Source organism: Notolepis coatsorum (assembly GCF_963971535.1).
Source record: "Notolepis coatsorum genome assembly, chromosome: 1".
NCBI lineage: Eukaryota > Metazoa > Chordata > Actinopteri > Aulopiformes > Paralepididae > Notolepis > Notolepis coatsorum.
The window spans coordinates 283,314,439-283,332,936 of NC_140165.1; the positions used below are offsets into that span (position 1 = coordinate 283,314,439).

General features: G+C 43.2%; 2 protein-coding genes across 2 annotated transcripts in view; both read left to right on the top strand.

The window, feature by feature from the left end:
• psmd2 (proteasome 26S subunit ubiquitin receptor, non-ATPase 2) overlaps nt 1-13,777 on the top strand; it is a 41,488-nt gene extending 27,711 nt beyond the window's left edge. The window contains exons 15-21 of the mRNA XM_084335546.1: nt 1,022-1,167; nt 4,943-5,026; nt 5,321-5,489; nt 8,506-8,600; nt 10,133-10,259; nt 10,955-11,073; nt 12,934-13,777. Of these exons, the coding sequence (XP_084191672.1) occupies nt 1,022-1,167; nt 4,943-5,026; nt 5,321-5,489; nt 8,506-8,600; nt 10,133-10,259; nt 10,955-11,073; nt 12,934-13,116 (923 nt within the window). The 3' untranslated portion in view covers nt 13,117-13,777. The remainder of the gene's footprint in view (nt 1-1,021; nt 1,168-4,942; nt 5,027-5,320; nt 5,490-8,505; nt 8,601-10,132; nt 10,260-10,954; nt 11,074-12,933) is intronic.
• Nucleotides 13,778-14,380: 603 nt separating this feature from the next.
• eif4g1b (eukaryotic translation initiation factor 4 gamma, 1b) overlaps nt 14,381-18,498 on the top strand; it is a 153,324-nt gene continuing 149,206 nt past the window's right edge. The window contains exon 1 of the mRNA XM_084319380.1: nt 14,381-14,436. The gene's annotated coding sequence lies outside the window, so the exon portion shown is untranslated. The remainder of the gene's footprint in view (nt 14,437-18,498) is intronic.

Below are 18,498 nucleotides of genomic sequence, written 5' to 3' on the forward strand. Positions count from 1 at the left end.
AATGGGGCACCCTGATGGAAACAAGACGAAAGTCTTTCTCAGGTCTGCATCCTCTTAACAATTGTATGTATTGAGCTGTACTGTACTGTACCCATTCTGCAATCTGTTAATAAACTTTTCAATCAATCAATCAATCAATCAAGCGCCCCCCCACCCAACATTGGCTGAAAATGGCTGAATTGGAGTACTGCTGGAATACTGCATTGTGCTGCTGTTGCTATGGCTCTGCAGCTTCACAAAAGTTCGCACACCCAGCACTAAGCTCTCGCTGACAACGTCGTTGTCATTATTAGAAGCAACGAGGAAACAAATGTAATGATTGTTTCGTTCATCGCATAGGCTATTTAATTTTAGCCTATTTTAATACAATTCAAATAATCAAATTGTGCTTAGACTCAGGGAATTATTTTCACCGGACATTAAGACCGGAGAGATGAAATATGTCGGACTTCAACAGATTTTGCCGGTCAAATACCGGTAATTACCGGCTAACGGAAACGCTGGTGGGGGGGGGGGGGGGGGGTTGGGTAGGAGGGGTTGGGGGGGGAAACACTGTACAACTGTACAAGCAAAACTGTACATTGGAATATTGACAACCATACTAGGTAATTTACTGTACATTGGAGGGGGTTGGGGGGGGGAACACTGTACAAACAAGCAAAACTGTACATTGGAATATTGACAACCATACTAGGTAATTTACTGTACATTGGAGGGGGTTGGGTTAGGACATTTACAGGGGCCAGTTTCGAATTGCAGTCTCCCGTAGGTGTTCTTTGAGAGTGGTTTTGAAAGTTGGTAGTGATTCACATTCCTTTACAGCTTCACATCTATGCTGTGTCCTTGTTATCCAACATGTATTGCAGCACCACGAGTGCAGACATTCTCTTGTATAGGTAGACCCAGTGGGAGACGGAAACCCTAACCCTGGCAGTTACTGCCATGTTCTGCTAATGTGTTTCAGGCATCTAAATGTCTTCTTTCTCTCTCTCTGTTACCACCCTCCTCCTCCCCTCCCCAGGCTCTGGTAACGTGCTGAAGGTGCAGCAGCTGCTCCACATCTGCAGTGAGCACTACGAGGCCAAGGAGAAGGAGGAGGATAAGGACAAGAAGGATAAGAAAGACAAGGAGAAAAAGGAGACCCCTGCTGACATGGGCTCCCACCAGGTAGCTAATGTTAGCTGTGTCACTGACCCCTCCTGCCCTCTCCTCTTGGCCCATAGAACAGTGTTTTTTTTCAAACTTGGCTCCCCAGCATGGGGACACATGGGTCGCAGGATTATTTACACAAACCGTTTTGAGCTAATACAATAAACTGTGAATCTTCACTGGCCTCACGATTTTCAGCTGTCCACGATTCGATTCTACGATGCATCTCGATGCAGCTCAATAATATATTACATCCTCAATTTTATAATCTATATTACTGCACATTGATTGATTGATTGATACACTAGAAAGGTATCTCGATACCCAGCTGTTAAAAATGGTTCAACACTACATTTTATTAGTATCAATACTTTTACTGATGCTGTATTTTCTATGAGTTGAGTGGATGTATGACCAGAGCACTAGCTTTAATAATATAATAATAATAATATATTTGATTTGTAGAGTGCTTTATAGTTGTGGAGCAAATCTCAAAGCGCTACATTGTAAAATAACATAAAGCTAGCAACAGAGTAAAAAAAGAAATATTATAAATAAAAAAAAGATTATCGATTATGTTCCGTCACTGCATCGATGCAGAATCGTCCATGTCCGCATCGCGATGCATCTTAGAATCGAGAAATGTCCACACCCCTAGTATACGACCAGTAAGACCTGGATGTTTTGGTGGTGAAATCTACCCGGCCTGCCCTCATTAGAAGCACCACAGGTGTTATTGTGATGCGTGCTGTCAGCTTGGTCACATGGCTGTCTTGCCGTCTGCTTGGTCACATGGCTGTCTTGCCGTCTGCTTGGTCACATGGCTGTCTTGCCGTCAGCTTGGTCACATGGCTGTCTTGCTGTCTGCTTGGTCACATGGCTGTCCTGTAGGTAAAGAGTCTTCTTAGTTTATACATATGAACATGTTCTAGTATTTTACGTTAACACTTTGACTGCCGGGAGCCGTCTTTAGACGTCTTTGCTGGCCATGCTAAAGTTGCCGGGGGACGCTGTACGTCGTCTTTATATCAATATTTCAAAAATCTGCGATCGGATTCATAATGTCCCTCCGCTGGCCTGAGATCCACAAGCAGGACCCACTGAGCTCTCTGGCGGTTCAGGAGCGCCATCTGGTGGCCGATCGGCGCAAGCGCTTAACAGGAAGCGCATTAGAGGTTTTGCTAGACGTCCGTATTGCTTCCGGCCACTCGGTACATGTCCCGTGACTCTAGCTCGTCACTCTACATAGCGATCGATTGCCAATAACTCGATAAACAACATGATTTGGACGTATATACCATTATACAAGCTGGAGATGGACCGGGTAATAATATATCCCATAATGATAAAATGTCTACTCGACGATGATCGCCCAACGGCGCGCGGAGACTGGGGTGAGTTTCAGCGTGTAACGTTACCGTCTTCGATAATAACTGATATTATCAACATTTGACCCACATTAGATGATTGGTATAACGCTGCCCACGGAATTATAAACGCCCCCTCGCCCATCCGGTCAACATCAGATGACGTGTAGTAACTTCTAGAAGTACGTCTAGTTGGAATTTTTTATATCGCGCTGATTGCCATCAAACTGTATTTCATCATCAATATAATGCATTTGGGGCTATATATCACGTTCTGGAGAAAGCTGCAGAAAGAGATGAAAACATACTTATACATTAGACCATACTTTACTATGAATATGTGAATGAAAAAGTTTAACGTTGCTACACAATGAACAATACATATAGGACTTTGAATGGGCCCTAATAATGGCAATGTAGCAATAGAATTTAAAAAGTTATAGCCCTGCAAAGAAGGGGACTTTCTCCATAGACAAATAGCGCTGGCAATCTATGGTATATCATTCATTTAACCTTAGGCAACCAAAGTGTTAAGACTAGATTGATCTTTTCTACATTGACCTATCTCAAGCCCTGCCCTCTTTTCTTGATCCTCTAATCACAACTGTTAGTTCCCTCGCACAAACAAAGCTTGTTTGTCAACAAAGTTGTGATTGGAGGATCAAGGAAAGAGGGTGGGTTTGAGATGGGTCAAACCAGTGGTGCCCAACCAGTCGGGTAGATCGCGGGCTGATTTCAAGTAGATCTTGATTAATAAAATTTGATTATTAACCTGTTCCCCCCCACGGGGTCGGTACCGACCCCTTTTTGACATTATTATCATATATTAATATTTTTATGAGTGATGCAATAAATTTGCGTTTTTTAAAATCAAACGTTTTCAAGTATTATTATCACTACTATGTCACAAATACATGTAGAATGTAAAACGTTAGGTTGGCAATAGTTTAGCAATAGGTTAAAAGTGAGTTTTTATCATTTTAAGTTTTTTTTTCAACTCGCGTTTCTTGACCCGGAAGCGGAAATGAAAATGTTGAACGATCAGAATTGGAATCTTTTTGCGGCCATTTTCAAGAGGACCTCGCTAGCTATCTGGCAGTGTTGAAATTTCACCAAACTACACTTCCTGTGGTACGCTATGGTCGTTCAAAGTTCGGCGTTCTGAAGCAATCATATCAATAATTCTTATGATTCGCGATAATAAGCTACAAAAGGTAACGTTTTTGACAAATATTGAAACGCAGTCAGTTTCTCCACACTATTGTAATCATGTAGGAAGAATCAGATCTGAAATTAGTTACAGAATGATTACACTGTGGGAGAAATAAAAAAGTACAGTCGATTACATTAAATAACTGTATATGTTATTACGCATGCCTGGTGATACTATATCCAAATTTAACTCGGCCATTTGAAAGATACTATATGTATATATATATAAATGTGCGAATTGGCTATAATAAGGTAATTTATAAGCATATATTCTATATTCTATAATAATATTTCAAATTGCATTGGTCCGGATGGGAGAATTCAGTACTGTATATACAAAACCTTCAATTTTATCATCTTCCCTTTATTAATTTCCTTAGATCTTTTGTACACATGATCTCAAGAGGGTACTGAATTAGCCCAGTGGCAGTTTTTTAAGTTTGGTCATTATTATCATGGTTTTATTCACTGTCAAAGATGAAAAGAAAAATCATAATTCATATTTTCCTTTGTTTCATCAGAATTTAAGCAAGCCTAGTAATAGACACAATATTTCTGACACTGAGAATACATTCATTGAGGTCCATAGATGTTCCTAGATACCAAGAATATGCAAATAGCCCTTGTAGAAGTGGAGCAATATTCCATTTACCTAGGTATACATTTTATGCAGATTTTCACCTGGGGTGGAACAGGTTAAGAAAAAAAAATTTTTTTTTTTTTTGCTAAATCAACTCTTCCTCTCCTTGTTAACTACAACAAGCAATGCTGTTTGTTATTTAAGATGAGGTCGGACTCGGCACTGACAGATTTGTGTTCATTATGCTGCTTTTATAAAGCCTCAAATGACTGCTTACAATATACAATTTTGGCTGGTAGCTCTCGGGCTAGGTGGTAAATAAAAAAGTAGATCTTGGTTCAAAAAAGGTTGGGCACCCCTGGGTCAAACCCACGGGGCTGGGGACCACAGTTTGAAACCACTGCCATGGAAGACGTGGTAAAAGATCTCACTAGTTTATACCGTTAGCTTGACTGATATACGTAAGATTACTCCAATCTTTCAATATTAATCAACAAGTTGTATTTTTTTGGTACACTTCAGAGTGGTAATATGATTCTATGTCTGGTATATCATCATTGGGTAAAATTCTAAAATGTGTGAAATAAAATGCAAACAATTAAAATTTTACTGGGCTGCTGCCCCCTCCCCTCAGGGTGTGGCCGTTCTGGGCATTGCACTCATCGCCATGGGAGAGGAGATCGGCTCTGAGATGGCACTACGGACGTTTGGACACCTGGTCAGTAGCGCTGTCCGTTCAGCACCCATCCATCTTGCATTATTCTTTCCTCTCTGCTCCTAATGTTTTACTCCTCTTCCTTCTCTTTTCTCTGATCCCTCACCTTCTTTGTCTATTTTCTCTCTACCTCTCTCGATCTGACCCTCCATTCCACTGATCCATTTAAATCTTAGTCTCTCCTAAAAAAAGAAAGAAAATACACATGGTGGCAATTCATAATATCCTGATGATGCAGGATCTGCCTCATCCACTTTAAATGTACAAACGTACATCATATACTCATTCTCCCATCAGCTGCGTTATGGTGAGCCCACCCTGCGGCGCGCCGTGCCCCTGGCCCTCGCCCTCATCTCCGTGTCCAACCCTCGGCTCAACATCCTGGACACACTCAGCAAGTTCTCTCACGATGCCGACCCAGAGGTTTCGCACAACTCTATCTTCGCCATGGGCATGGTGGGCAGTGGTGAGTTACCATGAGCATGGTGGGCAGTGGTGAGTTACCATGAGCATGTTGGGCAGCGGTGATGTCATCAAGTCTAGAGCTACTCCAGAGACCATGAATTGGGAAAGATGGTATAGATGAGTGAGTTCTTAGTATATGGGTATATTTTCTGTTTCAGAACTGAGAACACTACAACAGAAACATGCTAATTTGGGCATACAAACTAAAAGGATGCTCCTGTGCTTCATACAATCAGTCTCTATTAGGCTTCGTTCAGACTGCAGGCAAATCTGATTTCTTTCTTAAATCAGATCTTTAAGACACACTGTCTGCACTGTTATTGGCAGTTATGTTATTTATCAGATTGGATGTGTGTCGACATCACCAACCTATGTCTACATGGGTTGCTATGGTAACGACATTAACTATGTTCACTGGTGATGCTGCGGAAGCTAGATAAATGTACAGAAGCCCCCCCCCCCCCCCCCCCCCCCCCCAAGTACTAGCAGACAATGTATTTGTCTATTATTTGACTGTTGTTCTCTGTATTGTCCATGTATTGTCCATACCGCTCTGCTGCACCTCCGTCACTCTGGATTTGATGTCGTTGTCGCGTTGCGAGACGCACCGATTTGAGCAGCCAGAGCATCCACACTGAGACCCATCTGTAGTAATCTGATTGGAATCGCATCTCAAATTACCTCTAAATGTGGTTTGGATCTGAAATCACATTTCATGTGTTTTCTTGCTGTCCAGACTTTCTAAAATCATTCTGGATATGCTAAAAAAAAAAGTGGTGGAAGAAATCCCAACCTGAGCAGTGAGCATGACATAAAAGCAAAAAGGCTGCTGCGTCAATATGATCAATACTTCTCTATGCCAATATCTGCATGATAGGACTTGATCTTCTACTCTACCATAGGTTAAGAATATAGTATTGTGCCAAACCCATTGGGTCTCATTCTCGAACGAAGTTACGACAAAATATTTCGTCTTAGCCAGATTTCGGCCTATTTAAGACATATTAGGGCTGGGAGTGGGAGTCTTCAAATTTTCCTGAGATCTTATTTGAGAGCAGATCTAAGAGTGCTAAGGAGCACACTTAAATATGATCTCAGCCCACGATCAAATCTCATGATTGATTGACTAATTTAAAATGTTATTATAACTTGACAGACTGTGTTCTCATAGTGATTCCTTCACGTCAACGCTACAGGCCTCCTTGGAATTAATTACTTAATCATAATTAAAATAAATATGACAATATTTGTACGATAAGAAATTACGAATTTGATGTCGGAAAAATAAATAATATGGATTCATCTGATCACAGGGCAGCTGGATTAACCATATCTGAACCAGCTATTTTGGACAAATAATTACTCAGATATTCAAACACAATTATGCAATTATTGTGAAATGATTGAAAATAATAATAATTGAATGCCTTCTGTGGAATTTGTATTTCTTATTTGTTACACATCTGTTTTAATGATTAATTATATACATTTGAAAGAATGCAATGTATCCCATTGATTGGTATACAATGGGACAGACCTTTGTTTGATTGATTGAAAACTTTATTAACAGATTGCAGAATGGGTACAGTACAGCTCAATTACATAAGGGGATGCAGACCAGAGAAAGAATTTCGTCTTGTTTACATCAGGGTCCCCCATTTTCAATTCATCATAACATATATGACACACATGACACAGATAGACACTACTGCTACATCTATACATTTATGACATACCAGATTTGCAAATACAGTACTGTTTGTGATACAAAAAGAGTCCAGAAAAGAGAGTACATTTGACGTAGAAACTGTTGGAGGAGGTTGGGTAGGGATGGGTGGGGGATAGACTTACACTGTACAAGCAAAACTGTACATTGGAATATTGACAAAACCATACTTGGTCATTTACTGTACATTGGAGGGGGTTGATATAGCTATAAACCTGCATTCCTTCGAATATATCATTAATCAATTAAACTTATATTGAAATACACTATATAGCCTATACACCAACACTGAAATGACAGTGGATAAATAAATAAGAACTAAAGCTAATCGGTGGAAATAGACTGCATTAATATTCCATAACAAGTCTTGTGTGCGCCTACGAATGAACAGTAGCCTATAGGCTTATGGAATAATAAGCCTATACTGCGTTCATTCATTACGCCCGCCGTAGGCTATATATATTATGTCATTCATTCATTCATATACAGTACTGCGCGCGCGTGTGTGTGTCTGTGTGTGCGCGCGCGCGCTGCGGCAGGTGTGTACCGCGAGCTGTATATGATGCCAATACATTAATCTAATCTAGTTTTGATGGGCGCAAGCGTGATTACGAAACCTAGCCGCATTTCTCGGAGACGCTCTCTGATTGGCACTGACTGACGCTAGGTTTCATAATCACGCGGCTCGCAAAGCACTTCCGCCATTCCATTTCACACAGCTGCGTCACTAGTTGCCTTATAAGGAACTATGGAGGCGGTGGTTTGTATGCAAATGAGCTGAACGGGAACGCGCTTTGGAGTTTACGACGGAATGCCATTCTCCAAGCAGATATCAAATCATATAATTTCTGCGACCGTTTCAGCCACTTAAGACATATCTCCAGCACGTTCAGGACTCAGAGTGTACTTGTCATAGATTATGTCTCAGTGGTTCCAAGATAAGTCTTCCAGAATATATCTTTGGAAAATTTTCGGGAATGAGACCCATTGTGTATTTGACTTAGGATATTGAATCTAGAATACAATTCTGGTCCACTCAATGTATTCTGAACAAAACTTCTTGGTGACTTTCACTTCAACCCTCACTATATTTATACATATCCCATTTTACAAAAGCTAGTGTTTATTAATGCTCTAAAATTGTCTTTCCCTAGTCACGGTGGCACATGTGAAATGGACTGAAGTCACCCATCAATGACCACAAAGTACAATGCCTCCTCTGAGCGCGTCTGGAGCGCTGGCTAGTTGGTTGCCCATAGCAACCCTAATGAGTTTCCTCTCCTCTCCTCAGGCACAAACAATGCCCGTCTGGCCGCCATGCTGCGGCAGCTGGCACAGTACCACGCCAAAGACCCAAACAACCTCTTCATGGTGCGACTGGCACAGGTGGGTGTTGAGAAGACATGGGGCACTTTGTCCCAGACACCAACACACAATATTTGACGTGTGCACGCTATACCTGGGTCAAATAGTATTAAACGTTTGTCTTAATGTGTTTGAAGAATCAGAACAGTGGGGATGTCCCTAATAGTAAAACGAGTTGAAACCATTTGAATGTTGAATTTATACTTTTCGGTGCTTGATGTCTCAATTAGGGATGCTCGATATTGGCTTTTTTACCTATACCGATATTGTCCAACTCTTAATTTCCGATACCGATATCAACCGATACCGATATATGCAGGGTTTCCCCCCCAAAAAATGGAATAATTTCAGGTAATTAACATTACATATCTCTTGTTGTGGAATTAACACAACATTATGCATACTTTAGACAATAAATAAAATCAGAATTTGTTCTTACTTGCCTGGTTAAATAAAGGTTATAGAAATGTAAAAATATCACATCCGATATCACATTTTAATGCCAATATCGGCCGATAATATCGGACATCCCTAGTCTCAATTGTTCCATCTGGCGCTCCACGCAAGTGAAAACAAACTGGTGACTCAGGTCTGGTGTCCTGTGTGCTTATTTGTTTTTGATTATTCAGTTCAGCTGCCTGTGATGTTGACTGATATTGGCCTGGCGCTTTATTGCACTCCTTCCTGTCAACATCACAGGCAATTAAACAGAATATGTAGAAGATAATCTTGAGTTTGGACCGGATTTTCCGATGCATGCAGATCTCTTCATCTGTGACATCCCTAGACTCGCACGCCTGCCAAAGACTTTTTTTCTTTAAGATTGGATACAAAAAATTGTCATACAGCACAAGGAAATGAAAAGAATGAAAAGACGTTTGGCATCCGACCAGAGTGCAAATGTAACAGTAAAGTGCAATAGTAATATATACAATGTACAGGTGATTAAACTGGGTATAAAATATATATATATATATATATATATATATTTGACATTGGATATTACATTAGGCACAATGCTACAGCGTGTCCGGCAGCATGGCTACATGAGTAGAGCTCCGGACTCATGATCGGTAGATCCCCGGTTCGAGCCCCGGTTAAGGCTGCTGTAGGAAAATGGTGATAGGGACACCATACAGCTGCGAGTGCCGTCCTTCGGATGAGATGCTAAACGGAGGTCCTAACTGAATTCGGTCATTAAAGAACCCAAGGACGCCTATCGTAAAGAGTAAGGGGTTCCTGGTCATATTCCCAATCATGTCTGACATCAAGGCCACCTAATCATCCCTTCCACTTAATTGGCTATCAATCCCTGTCTCCTGAGCCGTTCAGCCATTGTGTAGTGTGATGTGTGCCTGGTGCCAGTGTATGGCAGCCATTGAGCCTGCATAGCCCAAGGTTGGGTGCTACCAGTGGTGGTGAAGGAGGCAATTCCCACCCTATGTTGTAAAGCGCTTTGAGTCTGAGAAAAGCGCTATATAAATGTAATTAATTGTTATTGCCTGTTATTTTTTTTGGTCTCTTCTCATTCCTGCCGCTCTCTGTCTCCTCAGGGTCTGACTCACCTGGGTAAAGGCACGTTGACATTGTGTCCATACCACAGCGACAGGCAGCTCATGAGTCAGGTGGCCGTGGCCGGACTACTCACCGTCCTCGTCTCCTTCCTCGACGTCAAGAACAGTTAGTCCCTCCCCTTCACACGTTGCTTTTTCTTTGTTCCCACACGTCATGGTTTCTGTCCCCATCTGTCTTTTCTTCCCTCCGCTGCTAAATGCCACCAGCTCCTGAACAGTGTGGACTATTTTTATTAGATAATTTCCAGGTCTTCCCATAGAACTTTTCAAACTTGACGATGTAAACGTCATAAACGTCCTAGTGTCTGCTAATGTAGCTAGCGGACAGGAAATGCACCCAGGGGCCCGGGCTGTTCCCCACTAATGCAGTTCCACTGGAAAGGTCTATAGTTTGGGAATTGCACTTTTAAAGTCCTTTTCAGTCCAAATACACGTACTGTGATGACATTTTATGTTGTTTTTAAAGCCACTTGTCATTTCACAATTCTGTATTTGTTGTGAAGAATCTTCAACTATCTATAGTTGTATTCCTCTGGCCAATACTGGCATAAATCATATTAAACGCCAACGAAAATATCTTAAAATCCTGTCGATGCATTTAAGATCTGGAAAACACATGGAAATCTGATACAATATAAAATACATTTCTCAGTAAGATATACAAAAAGAAACTGATCAATTCAACCGAAATGGAACATGTCCCAAATCTTCATTATGGAGTCAGTACCTGTATTCAGTATGACTGTGCTTTTTTTTTTAACAATGAATCTTGCCCCCTGCTGTTTCCTCCGTGCATTGCAGTAATCCTGGGGAAATCTCACTACGTTCTCTACGGCCTAGTAGCAGCCATGCAGCCACGTATGCTGGTAACCTTCGACGAAGAGCTCCGACCACTCCCTGTGTCCGTCAGGGTCGGACAGGTAAAACTTAATCTGATGGAAGCTCAATGGTCTCTTAACGACACACCCTCAAGACCTCTATGCTCTGCATATTCTGGCCACCTCAGACCCACCCCCACCCCTATCCGAGCTCCGGGAGGGTCATCAAAGAGAAGCCGCCTATTCTCGGTCCTTGCCCCACAATGGTGGAACGAACTTCCCACCACAGTTCGGAAGGCCGAAACCCGACCAATCTTTCGCCGTTGACTAAAAACACACTTCTTCAATCAATACCTGAAATTAAAAAAAAATCTATAAAAAATAAGCCTAACTAACCCCACTGTCATGCACTTGTCCTAATATACTAACCTACATTGTAGCACTCAACACTTTGATGAACATTGTTACTCAGCTGATGGAGTTGTACCCTTCCTGCAGACTTGTTGTACAAAACTTGTAAGTCGCTTTGGATAAAAGCGTCAGCTAAATGACAAAGCAAATGTAAATGATGTAGAAAGTCTACCCGCTCTCTGTGGTTCCGACGGAAAATAATCAGAATAAAAGCGCTATAGTGAGTACTCGAGAATAAAGGTGCTATAGTGGGTACTCAAGAATAAAGGTGCTATAGTGGGTACTCGCGAATAAAGGTGCTATAGTGCAGTGGTTCTCAACTGGTCTAGCCTCGGGACCCAACATTTTCCTTAGTCATTAAGTCGCGACCCGAATTTTTGAACCACTATGATTTATTTCAACAAAAAAATTGTAGTAATACACAATCTTTCATGCACTGTTAAAAACATGAAATAAACAGTGCAACAAGTGCAATTAAGGCTAAAAACCCAATGCAATTAAATAATAGATAATATATGCTTCTTAGCAGATTTCTTAGCTTAACATAACAGACCTAAGTTTGGGGAAACTAATGCGATAACTGGGGTTGCAACAAAAGTGCAACTAGGGCTAAAAACACAATGAAATAATAATAATAATAATAATAATAATAATAATAAATAATATATGCTTCTTAGCAGACTTCTTAGCTTAACATCCCAGGGAACTAATGGGATAACTGGGGATGTTGTTTGCTCCTGACAAGAGTCTGGTAGACAAAGCAACTCTGAGGTCATGCTCAATGTCCAATCTGTTCCTCTGCTTTGTCTTCAGTTGGACCAGAGCTGAGAAGCCACTTTCACAAAGATTTTTTACCTTTTTCTTTTTTTTTACACACACATCCGCGACCCACTCAAAATGGCCCTGCGACCCACTTTTGGGTCGCGACCCACCAGTTGAGAAACACTGCTATAGTGGGTACTCAGAATAATAAGTGCTATAGTGGGTACTCAATCTAAAAAGGTTTCTTTTCTAGGGATATTGGGAGGAAAAGAAACAAGAACTAAAGCAACTCCGTATTTAATCAATAAAAGCTCCACATTTGAACTTTTATAAATTTTCACTGAAACGATCATCCTGTTGTCCGAGCAGAGCCTGCATCACCCTCGCTCCTGTACCCCACCCCCACCTAGCATCCCTCATTCACAAATAATCTCGGCCGGTTGCTATTTTGGTCCTTAGTAGGCTACTATATAAACTAATGGCTAAAACCTTGCCCTCGATTTGTGCCGTTGGCCGAGGATTCAGGTCAGTCCTGTACCAGGTTTGAACCAAATTGGAGACAGGACGGGATGCGACACCCCCTATGTTTCATGTGAAGGTGCAGTTATCCATGCTGCAAAGGCTTATTTTATCCACTTATACAGGAATTACCTTGCTTCTTATTTATTGTGTATTTTCCCAGTGATCACCAGCGTTGTATATGAACTGCTGTGCCTGAAGCTGGGAGGCAGAACGGACGGTCTTGTGATGCGTGGGTTGTGTTCTTATACAACTGTGATCTGTCCACAGGCGGTTGACGTTGTGGGCCAGGCGGGCAAGCCCAAGGCCATCACAGGCTTCCAGACCCACACCACTCCAGTGCTGCTGGCCCACGGAGAGAGGGCAGAGCTGGCCACAGAAGAGTACCTCCCCGTCACCCCGATCCTAGAGGGCTTCGTCATCCTCCGCAAAAACCCCAACTATGAAACCTAGAACACCCCCCTCCCCTTACCCAGACATCTTCTAACACCTCTCTACCCCCCCTCCCTCTGCATCCCACTTATCCATCTCTGGCCACACTCTTGTGTTTGTAGGGCTAGCCCTCCCTGGCTCTCCTCAGTCTTCCATAGATTTTACTTGTTTATTCCACATGGCTGAAAAAGAGCTAGGGAGGCCTATTCCTATATCCCCTACGCTGTGTCTTTCTAGTCTGTGTGGCCCCCAGCTCCCCAGGTCATGAAATATGTATAGTCAGGGGGTCTGGTTTAATTTGACTGACGTGAGACAGGAGGAGGTGAGGGTTAAGAAGGGAGAAAGAAAAACGGGACCTTGTTCCTTGTTCCTGGTTTCCTCTTTTCTCCGAGTTTAGATCATTTCTCCCACATGTGGGGAAGCGGATGTTTCTACGCTCTGAAAATCTCTTGACTTGACTGATCGTGGGCCAGCACAGAAGAGCGCGCTCAGTCTGCTCTTTTTCTCTTACTTCCTCATGCCTCACATCTTATTTTGTAATTGAAGCATGGGGGTGATGAAAAAAACTAAGTGTGTCTTCTTCATCCATTCTTTTCTCTTGTTTTTTTGTTTTTTTGTTACAGTACTGTAAAAGGTTTAAAGAAATTAAATAAAATTCCAGGTCCACTTAGTGGAATTGTGATAGCTCTCGTCTGTGTGTGTCTGTTCATGTTGTCTTAAAGTGAGCTACTTCTCTAGAATAACCACTTAACTGTAATGCATTTTTGATCAACATGGATTCTAATACACATAGATTGCTGGTTAAATTTGCAAGAGGACGGGAATGTGGTAAATACAATTTCACAAATATATAAAATTACTGTTACATAGGTGGAGATGAGTAGACATCATTTCTTCAGGGTAAGGGACAGCCCTCGTCTGGTTTCATTTTGACTGAAAGCAGTGGCAGGCTCTGACATTTTTAATGGCTTTTAGACTAAAGTAAATGTGGAGTTAAGTCTATTTGTCATTGCAGTGGTTTATATTACCGGTAGTAAGATTGCTGCTTTTGATAACGCATTAGATGGGTAATAAGTGATAATTCATCACCCAATGTGGCTATTGCCAGTGGTTTGTATTTTGTATATATTTCCCCAATATATGTAGAACAGGTGTGTATTTAATCTGAAAATAAATCTACATAGGATAATACAACTAGGACATTATATCGAATAACAAGGTTGTATCAGAGTATAAGTGCTTGACAGCGGTGTCACGTGGTTAGATGGGGCCGGATCACCTCGCTGCGGCTTCCGGGAAGCGTCTCCGTCCGTCCGGCTCTGCGGACTCAAGGAGAGAAAGGTAACGCCACGGGCTCCACACTATTCTGCACTTATTTACTAACATTTCTGTGTTAAAGTGGCGATCCGCGGCCACACGGTGCTTCAAGTTGGACTTTCAAACCCCGTGGTGCTCATTTTCGTCTCTAGTTTCCCCTGTAGTCACTGGTTCGCGGTGTCTGCTGACTGCTAGTGGTGTTGCTGCTGTGTTCGGGGGATTAGCTGCTGCTAGCATGCCGTGCTAACTGAGAGACGACGTGGGGGTTCTTTCTTTACTTCAGCTAGTTAGCTAGCGTGCTAATGTGAGCCGACACGGACCCTATTCGAGCGATATTTATTTGAGCTTCCCCTTGTAATTGGTGAGCAACCAATGTTGTGTTGTGTACTAACGCGTCGCTAATATGAACACGCCATGATGCTAGCCACCTAACGGTTAGCTATCGTGCTAAGTGACCGAGCAGCAGCTAACTAATGCGTTTCTAAATCACTCTCAGCCCTGCTGTTACCCTACTGCCACACTTCAGCTTGTATGTTATAGCACTATCGTCTTCGCTGTCCATTTTATTGTTATCACAAATAAATTACTTGTAGTGTATAAACTTGTTGTTGTCAAACAATGTGGTGGTGATGGCTGTGGCTACTACTAGCTAGCTGGTTCGAGCCGGTGCAGACGGCAGGAGGACAGCAGAGCTGTCTTCATGTTACCTGCTGGTTCTCACCGCCGGGCTGCTCGATAACAACCAGGCTCCATGTGTAGACCAGCCAGCAGCACGTCTTGTTGTGTGTGATGTTCTGCAGCCACACGGGCAGAGAGCGGGGAGCTGGTGGGACGTGTACCGTTAGACCCTGTGTGACAATGCGGTCACTGCTGTGAGCCACGGTGGGCTTGTGAAGCAGACGTTTAGGCCTTACTTTGATGGATGTCAATAGTCCGAGTTCGCAGGTCGTCGGTTTCCCCGGGGGGGTAAACCCACCGTAACCCGGCTTCCTATCAGCTGAAGCTATAGCTCACCCGACCTGGTGAGTTGCCAGAGAGACACCGAGAGACACCGAGACACAGCAGCAGCAGCATCCACTCACTGCACCACTGCAGCCTGGCGGACACGTGTACTGACTCCCGCTCCCGGGCTGGACGAGCTGCTGCTTACCGTAATGTTTTCTACATGTGCTGCTTATGTGTTGATCGCTTTAGATTAACGTTGCAGTTGCTAGTGTCTTTGTGTGTTTGTCGAGTGTTTTGTGTTGACGGATATAGCTGTGAAGTTAGTTGATGCAACTGAACTGGAACCGCCTTCTTTCCCAGTGATTCCACACGTTGGTTGTATTGCTTGTTGTGCAGCGTGTTGTGTGTCGGGTGTTGGTCTACATGCTGGAGGAGGAGGATGAGTCGTGCAGCAGCAGCTAGTATCAGAGGTGTGGCTGCAGGGTGCCGGTGCTGCAGGGAGCATCATGTCTGCGCGGCGGCGCCAAAGCAGCAGCAGAAACCACGTGCTGCTCCACATCGGGCCTACAGGGAAGTTTGCAACATGGCGCAGCACATCATTACTAATCCGTCGTCTCGCCAAAATTGTACCGTTGGGGAGTTTTGACAAGATACCGCATTTGCAAGTAGGCACACGCCCAGTATCGTCCCAACGTGGAATAGATTTCTGGTCGTTTTCTGTTTGTATGGCGAGCTAAGAGAGACAGACACGCCCCTGTAGCTGCTATGTGTCATTAGCTAAACTGTGTGCTAGCCGGCTAATGTTAGTGATGTTAGCGTCACAGGATTTCTTTCGGCATTGGTATACCGTATCTGCCACTAGTCATTGTTATGAAATAGGATGCCTGATATGCCGATGCTCGGTTTAGGTGCTTCTTGCAATGACCTGCAGGCTGCAGTAGATCAGATGCTGATGCTGCGAGAGAGTACCGGCGCCACGTGAACCTGTCGTGAAGTGCTGGGCTCAAAATGGATGCTGTTCTCCCGAGCCTTGAGATGACACGGCCTCTGTCAGTCCAACTGTGAGACAGCCAGACATGATGCATCCCCATCTCATCAATCCATATCACCTCTTACTTACTCTGCATCCTCATTAAATCCAGGGGAATGCATTTCTTCTCAAGTGATGCAGTAGCTGCTTGGTCAATGTGAATGAACAGCAAAGCCACTAAAATGAAACGCTTCACCTACTTGACTTGATAATGAAAAGCAAGTGCAAACCTAAAATTGTACATACTGTATTGTGTTTCTCTGTCAGACTGCCTGATGGGAGGATATCCGTGAGCCCGGTTGTTATGAAACTTGAAAATGCAGCGTCGCTGTGTGCTTTGGCAGGCCGCTGGGCGTTACTTCGTGAGGAGACAGGAACTGCTGTTGAGATGCTGTGTCACTTTGAATAAACTTTTAATTCAACGTCACCACACACTCTTCCGGCTCACCAGACTTCTGTCGGAAATTAACTGTTCTCTTGGAAGTCTTGTGTTCATTGTTCTCAGTCACTCAGCTGTTTGAAGTCGTTGATCTTCCAGAAGCTACACCCACATAGTTGTAAACGCTGCAGAATGCAACAATGCCAATGGTGGATCTGGAAATGTTACATGTTAATGTTGTGCTTGACAGCAGTTTGTCCTGTGATCTTTCTGCCTTAGGTTTGCCCAGGCACGAGGTGGTTAAGCCTGTTCTGCCCTGAGAAAATGTAAAGAACAATGGCACAACCCACCTGGCCTCCTACCAATAGATTCAGACCGAAATCGCTGAACCATGTACACAAGAGTTGTTTCTCTTGGCATTTTGAGTTTGTCGCAGCTCCTCCTGTGCTGAAATTCAACCCAACAGGGTTTCCTCATAACAGTCAGACAATGTCCTCAAAAACAACCTTTGTCCTTTATTTGACTCTGAAAGGCCATACATTGTGTTTTTGATGACATTTGTTTGTCTAGACTGTTGCCCTGTTCACATTGAAATTGCACCCGGGAGAACAGCAGCCAACCCCAACTGGCCATGAAAACACATTTCATTCATCGTGTATCACCCTGATGAATGTCCTGCTCCTAGTGGGTCATGTCAGCCGTAGGCTGTACTTTTTTTAGAAGGGTCTGGTCCAAGCGGACTGCCTTGATTGTGTATGCGTGGGCAGGCCAAACGGACGCCGTTGCTTGTGTAGTCATGGGCAGGCCAAGCAGTCGTGGGCAGGCCAAACGGACGCCGTTGCTTGTGTAGTCATGGGCAGGCCAAGCAGTCGTGGGCAGGCCAAACGGACGCCGTTGCTTGTGTGGTCGTGGGCAGGCCAAGGGGAGGCAGAAAAGAGAAGTGGTGGTGACATGTCAGTTTTGACATGTAATCAATTCGTGTGGGGGCGACTGCGACACTAGGGACTCAAAGCAGGGGTGTAAACAAGGGATTCACAAAGCTACTCCATATTATATCATAGGCACTTTGGACCCCCCTCCCAATGTCCGTGACAGGCGTGTGGTCTATATATAAGCATAGCTTACATACTGTAGTAAAGTGATATTGTTGAGCAAGGCCAGTGTAACCTGCCATGACTTGGAGCGTCTTGTGTTACCCCCATCACCACCACCACAGACATGACTCTGTATGGCTTATGTAGTGGCACTACCATCACAACCAGCACGCTACTGGCCTGCATTTAACACACAGGGCTTAGGCCTAGTCATAGTGATGGACATCACAAAGGTCAAAGGTCTCACTAAAATGTGTGTCTGGGAGAGCAGCATATACAATAGAGGCAGTACTTCTCGCTAAGGTCACACAATATAATGGAAATGATGAATGAAATTTGCGCAATATCTGGCAATCTGCCGCAGGCCATCAAGCCATAAAATGAATGACTGGTGTGGTGTCACACATTTGTAACTTCCTACAACTGGACATGGGAGTATAAGTAGGTTGTTTATGTATAGGGCTGAGTATTGAAATGTGATACTTATTGATCGAATTGCTATCGACTCAAGTATTGAAAAATGCTGCGATTCAATACCTAAATAGTTAATCTCACCTGTCAGTGAGCCAATAAGCCTGTTATATAATGATATAACATTTCTTCTGTTGAACCTTAACCTCTTCCACCCGTGGAATATT